Source organism: Plectropomus leopardus, chromosome 2, assembly GCF_026936395.1.
Source record: "Plectropomus leopardus strain MGB_pleo_1.0 chromosome 2, ASM2693639v1, whole genome shotgun sequence".
Lineage (NCBI taxonomy): Eukaryota > Metazoa > Chordata > Actinopteri > Perciformes > Serranidae > Plectropomus > Plectropomus leopardus.
In genome coordinates, this window is record NC_142177.1 from 5,264,375 (window position 1) to 5,274,792 (window position 10,418).

Genomic DNA, 10,418 nt, shown 5'->3' on the forward strand with positions numbered 1-10,418 from the left:
ATGTTACAATGCGATGGTCAGTGGCTGAACAGGAGGAATGGGTTGAAAATGAGTTTTATAAACATTTTCAAACATAATGCACTCTTTAGGGTACATGCATCATTCAGTAATCAGGCCATTATCTGTGTCACCTGTGTTCTTACCCTTTTTTGCTCTGCACATTGTGGCACCATCTTGTGAGTACAAATTGAACCAGTCAAAGAAGATGCAATAAATGAAAGTGTAATTTCAAACAAATAGTATCAAATCAAATAAATGTAGATTGTTTGAAAAAAATGAATGTTTGAACTTTGTAGGCTGGTTTTATTGTTTTTATTAAAACATAAGATGGTATTATAATGCATGAATTGGATTCTATTTTTTGGTATTGGTTCAGTTGTAGCTTTTAACTTATAATTTGAATATTAGTATTAATTTTGGCACTGATCAACCAAAAATGAATTAGTACAACCAGGATGTTAGATGACAACAAAAACAGACAACAAAAAATAGGCTTTTTTAAGTCCCCATGAAATTAATTTGCGTAAGAAAAAAGAAAACTTAAATTAAAATGACATTTCCGCAGCTTCCACCTTGATGCAATACATGTCTTTAATTTTTTAGCTTATAACTTGTAATTTGTACAAAAAAAAGGATCACATAGTCATATATTCAAATGACTATATCGTTCGACTGACATAATTTGACTTGGGTAGACCCCTAATCAATACATTCATTTTGCACATCTTACTGGAATTTGCATCCACATGCTTTAAAGGGCATATACAGTAGTTTACTTTTGTCACTACTCATTTCTGATATTTGCTTTTCCACTAATCTTTGTGTTGTGTGGTTGTCCCTGTACTACTGCTGTGACATGCAAATTTCACCACAGGGATGAAAAAAAACATCTCTCTCCCTGTGTGTGTGTGTGTGTGTGTGTGTGTGTGTGTGTGTGTGTGTGTGTGTGTGTGTGTGTGTGTGCATGCGTGCATAATTATATTTTAACTATTTTAATTTGATTTGTCATCACAATAGCATCAAATGTTTTGAAAAATGGACAGAAGCCTCAATGGCCCACACAATAATAAGAAGCGTGATACACAGCAGTGTCATTACAGCTCCCGATTTCCCCCGTGTTTGCTTTAGCCAGCAGTAGATGAAGACACGCAGAACATTAGTATTCACGGACATGTTCATCACTGTCAGAGCAAGCAGGGTTTCTGTGTCCACACTGGCAGCTCTGCAACTGAGAAGAGGAGCTGTGCTAAAGAGGTTTAACACAGCTCAACAGGGAGGCACACAGCACACACATACACACACCCCAGCAAATGTTTGGACATCAGCTCAGCTGCTAGTAGAGGCGCCACTGGGGCACCACAAGATGCAAAAGCCACTTCCTCCTTTGTACTATCGTCTCTCTCTATTTCCACAGTCATACTAATGTGGATGAAAAAACATGACTTCCATTAACACGGAGCCAGCATTTTCCATCCCAAAATGATAATGCAATTTCTGATCTTTTTTTTTCAGTAAATTGTGGCAATGATTAAAACTGCAGTTGGTGGTCATAAAAACTGAATTTTGTCATATTTGCAGAAATTGTCTCTGTATCCACACAGCAGCACATGAGAAGGATAATTTGTAGGAAAAAAAACAAACTTGTATTTGTTTGCCCACCTCGTTGCCTCCTAGTGCTTAAGATACCGACCCCAAAAGCCACCTTTCACAGCAGTGTGATACACTGCCAGGTGTTGTCAGTTTGTAATGCAGTCAGACGGAACGTTTTGCTGTGTTATGATGCGCTGCCAGCAATATGATATTCAAATGGGTGGTGTCAGTTTGTAACGCAGCCAGACAGAAGCTGTCGTGGCCGTATGATACGCCATTGGATAGCATCAAGTTGAAACACTGCCAGTAATAGTGTATTACAAGGGACTGGAAGGTCCCTATAGGGGACGGGGTGGTGGATGAGTCAAACAAATCCCAAACTTTCACCCTGGAAGCCTGCTGTTCACTTCATGTATGAATGTAGAGGCAAACTATGATGTTTTTTCCTAAACCCAACCATGCTTTTGTTGGCTAAACATAACATCTTGGCGTTCATTGCGGCATCCCGGAACATCAACAGCAGATGCAGCAGGATACCTAGAGTGTAATACGGTAGATGTTAAAGTCCGCTGACAAGTGGCGGTATGTGAAAGAAAAAACTGGAGGTTCTGGAAAAATTATCTTGCAAAGTCTTATCACACTGAATAAGATCCTAGTTCTTTTTGGGAATATTACATATAATGTAAGCCTGGTAACTGGTAATTGTGAGTATGCTATGGTAACACACTTTAAGGAAACTCACAATAATAACTCAATCTCAGCAATAGGTATAGATCATGCACCTTTGACCGCTAGAAGAGGAGACAGACAGAGAACACTCAGCCAAAAAGAGAGCAGGCATATAGACATAGGCATACAGGCATATATATATTTACATATATTTTCAGTGTCGATAGTATTATTCTCTATAAGTATTTATCTCTCTTGATCATTATCCTTGTAGATATTGAAAGTATGCTACTTTTGTATAGTGTGTAACCTTCTCCATTTTTTTGTCTTCTTATTCTAATTATTATGGACTGTACCTTCCTTATTAATTTTTTAAAAATGTTATTAATTTTTGTTTTTCTTTCGTTAATTAATTAATTTTATTTTTATAATATTCTTATATATTATTTCCTTTTATCTTTTACACTTATTTTTCTTTGTTGTTTTTTTTATTTTATTTTAATTGTTATTTCTGTTTTTTTTTTCCTTCTTCCCTCTTTATGGTACAATTGTTACTACTGTATGTGTGATTAGGTCAGCTGTCGCAGTAATACCAGGTGTTTCCCTTTGCCTGGGCTTGCTCCTCCACCAGCTGATGTTCAGCTGACTAATTATAGCCTAGGTTAGATAGAGATGTTGTATCTTTCTCTTTGATGTAGCAGGATTTAGGATCAACTTCAATTTAATTTCTTCTTAAACCATCCATCCATTTTCTTCTGCTTATCCGGGGTCGGGTTGTGGAGGCAGCAGCCTAAGCAGGGAAGCCCAGACTTCCCTCTCCTCGGCCACTACATCCAGCTCGGGGGATCCCAAGGCGTTACCAGGCCAGCTGAGAGACATAGTGTCTCCAGTGTGTCATGGGTCTTCCACGGGGTCTCCTACCGGTGGGACGTGCCCTGAACACCTCACCAGGTAGGTGTCCTGGAGGCATTAGATGCCCGAGCCACCCATCTGGCTCCTCTCAACTCGAAGGAGCAGCGGCTCTACTCCGAGCTCCTCCCGGATGACCGAGCTCCTCACCCTATCTCTAAGGGAGAGCCCAGCCACCCTACGGAGGAAGCTCATTTTGTTCGCTTGTACGCCGCTTGTCTTGTTATTTCGGTCGCTACCCAAAGCTCGTGACCATAGTTGAGGGCAGGAACGAAGATCGATCGGTAAATCGAGAGCTTTGTCTTTCGGCTCAGCTCCCTCTTCACCACGACAGATTGGTGCAGAGTCCGCATTACTGCAGACGCTGCATCGATCCGCCTGTCAATCTCCCGCTCTATCCTTCCCTCACTGGTGAACAAGACCCCGAGGTACTTAAACTCCTCCACTTGGGGCAGGATCTCATCCCCGATCTGGAGAGGGCACTACACCCTTTTCCGGCTGAGAACCATGGCCTTGGATTTGGAGGTGCTGATTCCCATCCCGGCCGCTTCACACTTGGCTGCAAACCGATCAGGTTAATCCTGGTATCAGAAAAATGATAATAAATCCACCTTGTACTTTGTACCTTGTCATGCCCTGATGACGGCCCTGTGTGGCCGAAACATGCTGGCTTGATTTTATCTTTATCTGGCTTTTACCTCTAAGTTTTTTATTAGAAGAAGAGTGCCTTGGTTTACCCCCCTGCTTTTTCTACTATCCTTTTTAAACCAAACAGCACCTTCTTACAACTTTGTTGGTTTTACCAGCCCGAAGAACACCAAAGCCCTCCTACTTTGTCTCTGCATCATATTGAATTTGTTAGGTATGAAGGTTGGTACCAGTCTTTCAGATTGTATTTATGAAGAGCGCTTAAGTGCAAAGTTACTCCCCATCTGCTGATATAGTATGTTTTCTGGTCACATGACCGACTTTTCTTCAGCTTGGTTAAAGGCCTCTCTGACAAGCTCTATACCCAGGGTCACATCTGTTAAGAGTGCTGCCATGGGGCTGAGATGTAGCCAACAAAAGAGGACAGTGCTGACAGGAGGAACTGTATTGATGTGATGCCCCCCTGGTGCTTAAGCTCGCAGACATGTTCAGCATGACAGGCAGCTAACTATGCAGGCCAGAAGCCTGTATGAGAGGTTTAGAATACAAGAAATTAAGAAACAATTAATATCACATTCTCACTGTATTTTACACTCAACAAAATCATTTGCACTTAGTAAGAGAAGCAAGATTTTTGCAGTGTAAAAAGAACACTTGCAGCAGACGTGTATCTCAAGGACATAAAGTTGACGTCCTTCACTAAGGTTGTTGTGCTGTTTGTTTTATGTTTTTTTCTGGTACACAAGACATCTCATTTCAGGATAGTGGCCTGTGGGAGCGGCCTGCAGCTCAGCACTGTCTGAACAATAACTGCACATGACATCTCCCCATGTGTTGCCCTGACAGTTAAAACTGGGCCCCATGCTGTTCCCCTGCCTAATAGGTCACAAAATCTGTATATCATTTGATTTACTGAGGCGATGTAGAGAGGCACATCAGGGTCAAAAATAAAACAAAAACAAAAGATTTAAAGTTCATAGAAATGAATTGTTTATTCATATATTCATATATTATTTTAGGAAGTTGTGCATTTTGCCAAATTCAGAGACAAAATTTGAGGACCATGCCAAAAGATTTTTAAATTTAAAAAGAAGTTGATAAAGACTGATTATTTAAGAAAATTGGGGGCATACAGTCATTCAGTAGCAGAATAGGCAACTTATTTGAAGATAATTTAAAAATGAATACACATTGGATATGAATTTGAACTGCCATATCCACTTCTGCTCTTTTTTCTTTTTTTTTCTTTTTTTTGAGGTTAGGGTTGACAAAGCAAATTATATTGGGTCCATATTATTACATAAATTCACCTTATATAACATTTCAATGTGAAGACCTTTTTTTTTTAAAAAAGTATACAGTTCATTACCTCAGGCTTAATCTGCAAAACACCACCATGACGACCTGTATATAATGTTATATTTACCAAACACATAAACAACCATTGCATGCTGAATGGGAAGTTAGAATTTTCTGAAGAATACTGTGCATCAAACTCATGTATCTCCACACAAAACAAGTTTATATGTACACTTCAAAAAGTGTAAAATATCAAAACCAACTTTTAAGAATGTTAACCCTAAACACTCTAAAATATATTAGCAGCAGCTCTTAAAGTGTACTGAAACATGTTAAATCTACTTCTCCAGCTTTTGCATGAGAGTTCCACTTAATTAGTCTGCCGACCCTTACCTGAGAGCGTAACAAAGCATGTCTGAATACATTAGCATATAAAACACTGTCATAAAAACACATAACTGAAGTTCAATTCATTTTATTTTGTATTTAAATGTAGACTTTCCTGTATATGTGTTTGAAACATGTGGTGTTTCCATGCTATATGTGTAGGGTGTTGACACAGTTTGCTGCATATTTTATGAGTATCATGGCTGCTTTGAGAATCACTTCAGTGCATAGCATGAGCAGAGAGAGTGTGGACAAGAGAGAGTGATGGTGCATGTGCTGAGAGCAGACAGGTGTTGGCGATCGGAACAGAGAACAAATTAGCAGTTATGCTGTCAAATGTTTTTAATGAACAGTTTCAGTTTGTCCATAAATAAACACTGCTGCTTCTCAAGAACAAAGTCAACTTCCCATGTTTTACTTTGCAACTTTTGGGTAAAATGAGAGAGGTTAAACCCAAATTTAGCATCACCTTCAACCTTGGAGGCAAAACAAAAGTCTTCTCTACCTCCCGACCACAGAGAGTGATTGAACACACTGTTTGGCACATTTTAGGCACTTGTCATTCTTCTTTTTTTTTTTTGATAATTTTGGCTGTGTTTATCCCAATGGCATGAATGTTGGCAAGATTATGTATTTTTGTTTAATCTTGGAATTTCCAGCTGAGCTTTTGAAAAAAGTCTGAAATACACTGTGTAAACTAAATTGTTGCATTCACACTGTAAAGAGCAAAAATATGCATTTGGTATTTAAAAGGTTAAAATTCTGAAAATTCACAAATTTAAAAAGGGTTAAAATTCCGAAAATCAATGAATATTTCATATTTATGATTAGGGCTGATTTTGGTTAAAAATACTCAATAAAGGGAGACAATAATATTAATATATAACATTTTTCAAAGCTTAATTTTGAGAGTGCGACATGAGTGTGTGTACTATTAAAGCGCACTCTAAGGGTTAAAAAACATGGCAACGGTGATTTTTTTTTTTTTTTTTCTTTTTCTTTGTTGTCGGAGGCTAAATATACTCTGGATGTTGAGCATTTTTGCAGGTATGTGTGCACATCCATGCACGGGCATGCATACAGGACCCACCCTAGAAAACTAAGGCTCCCCAGATCTTCTTTAAAGCTGTTTTTTTTCTCAGTCTTTTCATCACACTTTAAAGACATAATTTCATTATCATTAATTACTAATCACAAAATGCATTTGCATATTTAGCTGGCCCACCGTTGCAGAGATGCAGTGGTGGAGTTTAGCTTATACTTCATCCAGTGCATCGACAGGGGTTATGTCTGTTATGTCTGAGGGGGGATCAATCTGACTTTGCACTGTTGCTGTCTTGGTTCTTGCAGTTGCAGAAGCACGATCGAGAGGACGAGGACGCTCCCTCCAAGTGGAGATCGGAAGAGGAGATGGCAGCAGAAGCTTCAGATTTGAGGAAACAGCTCGAGAAGCCCTAAACTGTAAGTTTGAAAAGGAGGGAAACGATTTACTGAAATAATAAAGAGATAACCTTTAATACAACTGGCAGTCACCTGGCCACAGATTAAGGTTAGTTTAGGATTAAAGTGATTTTGGATGGACTGACATATTGGGGATTAGTCAGGAAATAAAAAAAAAAAAATGAAAAAAAGAAAACCCTCTTTATCTAAAACTGTCTAAAATATATTAAATAATGTCGCAGAATCACAATGTATTCCATTCTGGCTCTTCGAGATAACAACGTCAGCTGGTCAACCACTTTGGTTCAGACTGAAATATCTCACCAACTGCTGGATGGATTGCCATTAAATTTTATACAGAAATTAATATTACAGGAATAAATCTTAGTAAACCCTAACTGTTTTCACCTCTTATGTGATATAATTTCAACATCTACTCAGTAGGGAGACACTTTTTTGAACAGATTTTACTGGTATTCTATCTTTACTATCTCTCTGAGTTTTCCTCTGGTGCCAGTATTAAGTTGACATTAGCAGTTTTGAAATAACTGCATGTTAGCAAGCTGAAGTTAGCATTTAGCTTAAAGCAACACTTTGTTTCTGCCTGTCTGCAGACTGCTTTGCTACATTTCCACTGCATAGAACAGCAACTCACCTAAACCCACTTTTTTTAAATTTTCCATCAGCAAAAGTTAGCACCTGAATCGTACCTGGTCCTCCTTTTTTTTTTCCGGGGGGCGGGGGGTACCACTTCCATGAAGGTGCCAAGCAAGCTGAGCCAACAGAAGGTCGAGTTAAAATCCTGCAGACCATTGACCGGTCAGAGAAAACCGTCACTTGGGCAACACAGGGCATCCTACACAAACCCACCATTTTTAAGTAGTCAGCTACAGACGATTGCATTTAAAAATGTTTATTCCGATGACTACACACTACACACAAACTACACATAACCCGCTGCACAATTAACAACGTGCAGACATTTCTCTTTGTGGCTGCAAATGAAAAGATCCAGTGAGTATTGCGATGTAGATGATATCATGACAGGTCCATGCAGTGGAAAACAAAATAGAGAAAAGCGTCTGGTTGCCAAAGTGAGTGGAGTTAAGTGAAGTCAAGTCGAGCTGAGCCAAACCATGCAATAAAGATGAGACATTCGCCATACTATTTTGTTTTGTTATTCTTTTTTACTCCTAAAATGAAGAGACTTCAGCCATACTTTATTTGTTTAATATTATATATATATATATATATATATATATATATATATATATATATATATATATATATATATATATATATATATATATATATATATATATTTAATAACAAACTTTTTAATATATTGCTGCACAATATTATTTTATGAAGTTGAAGTTGAAGTTCCATTAGAAGGTGTTCATATATTTCATGAAAATGTATATGTTCAAAATCATACATAATAGCAAATGTTGTTATGAAGCTTTGGCCATAATTACAAGGTTTGATCACACTCATGCACATTTCATACTACTTCACAGGATAAGCAAATTTCACAGGAGGTTAAAAGTCTGTTTTTGGGAGGTTAATATTGTTATTTTTTGTTATTATTTGATGCTTCATGTTTTATTTCCCCAACAAAGAATTACTTTTGGAAAACTTTAGAATTTTGAACTAAAACTGTTTCCATTTCTGTCCAGGATGGTGTTCAACGTTCCATTCCAGGGTTATCAGTGGCTGGATTACTCAGACACCTGACAATAATGTGGAACTCTGTCTTCACTGATTCATAGTTTTGATGTATTTCTATTCCAAAATAAAATACAAAGAAACAGCTTGCAAATACTCCTATCATTCTTTGAAACAAACAATGGTAAAACAATGAGACCTGATTGTTGCGCACAGTACAAATAGTAATCGAGTGTTTCAGTAACAATTTCAGACATTATTTAAGTTATTTAAAACATAAATTAAACATTCAGGTAAAGCAACAAAAATGTGAGGCCACAGAGCAATCAATAAATTATTAATAGGTTAGTCAGTAATTGAAATTTGTTACAGCCCTGCATGTGTAAACTAAAAACCCCTTGAATTTGTCTGTGACAGTGTGTATTTTAGTCAAGCTATGACTCATCAGTGATGTTACATTTGTTCTGCAAATGTTTCCCTCATCCTCTGTCAAATGTGGGTTTTTAAAAACCACATTTTTCTGTTGGGATGTGGCAGATTCAGTGTAGCTGCCGGTTGCCTGTCGTGTTTTCTTTATGGTATTGTTTGAATGTACATTAAAGCACAAAACAACACACTGATAAACAGAACATGTGGTTGACCGAGAGGAGCAGCTGCTCTGGGATCTGTGAAATTATGAAAAAAAAGTAAGAATAATCATTTGTATTGCTGTGTGTGACAGTCAGCAGAGGTCAAGAAATACCAGAAAGATAAGCAAGAATGAAATCAAGGTGGCTTTTTTCTTTTAAAACTCTTCCTTGTCCTGTGCACTGAGGAAGTGTAGAAATGAGACATTAGAGTTTAGGGAGCAGTTAACGTCTCTCTTTTCTGTCTTTGTCATTGGAGCACATATGGCAACATTCATATCTGAAGTGTTGTTCTGTGTGCGAGCGTGGATATACATGGATGTAAACTGCAGCTTGACTGATTGGCGGAGGCGAAAGGGTAAGCCTAGCTTTGTTTTGTTGTTTTTGTTTTTCTTGTGTAGAATAAGGGGACTACATGCCATTCATTAGGACAACCTGGTGTAATTCAAAGACAATTACTGACCCATTAAACTTGATCTAAAATATATATAATACAGTGGGGTTGCCAGGTTCAAGCTCTTTATAACTCTACACAATAGAAGCCAGCAGACTCCTGACTCTAAAACTTGCACCAGACATGAGATGTCAGTGACACTTTAGCACCACCTAAGTATCCATTCGTTCAGGCTAAACTGGCTTCCGTACTGTCCTTTAAAGGCAGCTGATCTGTCATCTGGATATAGGGGGTGCTGCAAAGAGTGTCTTCAGCAGGCTGACTAATGTCAGACATGCTTTTAGATCTGCTCAGTGGAAACAATATATTTTTAGCAGATTAAATGAGATGTACACTGGTAGGAAGCTGGTGTTGATTTTATATATTGATTCTACTCATGTAGCTCCATATGCCCAAAGCAGAACTGGAAAGCTTTGATCACGATATACAGTTAGGTTTGCAACATATTCACAAACACTCTCTGTGATTAATACTAATACTGATGTCTCCTAACTTCACATTTAGGTCCTAAAGCATCCAATAGGAGGAGTGGGAGCCAGTGTTGGATGAAGTACCTGAAAGGCAAAATGACTTTGGACGAAGTTAAAGTCACCTTCTGGACTTGGGTAAATCTTAAAATATCTGATCTTTACCGTACTTCAGTATCAAAAGTAATTTTATGACATTTAATGTACCAAAGTATTGAAAGTAAAACTACAAGTAAATGCTGCTAAGAAAAAACAAACAAA

General features: G+C 38.0%; 1 protein-coding gene across 4 annotated transcripts in view; it reads left to right on the forward strand.

The window, feature by feature from the left end:
- Positions 1 to 8,764, forward strand: part of fhit (fragile histidine triad diadenosine triphosphatase) — a 407,063-nt gene extending 398,299 nt beyond the window's left edge. For all 4 annotated transcript variants that reach the window (XM_088083324.1, XM_042498823.2, XM_042498834.2 and 1 more), the window contains 2 exons: positions 6,853 to 6,963; positions 8,622 to 8,764. In XM_088083324.1, the coding sequence (XP_087939450.1) occupies positions 6,853 to 6,960 (108 nt within the window). In that variant the 3' untranslated portion in view covers positions 6,961 to 6,963; positions 8,622 to 8,764. The remainder of the gene's footprint in view (positions 1 to 6,852; positions 6,964 to 8,621) is intronic.
- Positions 8,765 to 10,418: the final 1,654 nt, after the last annotated feature.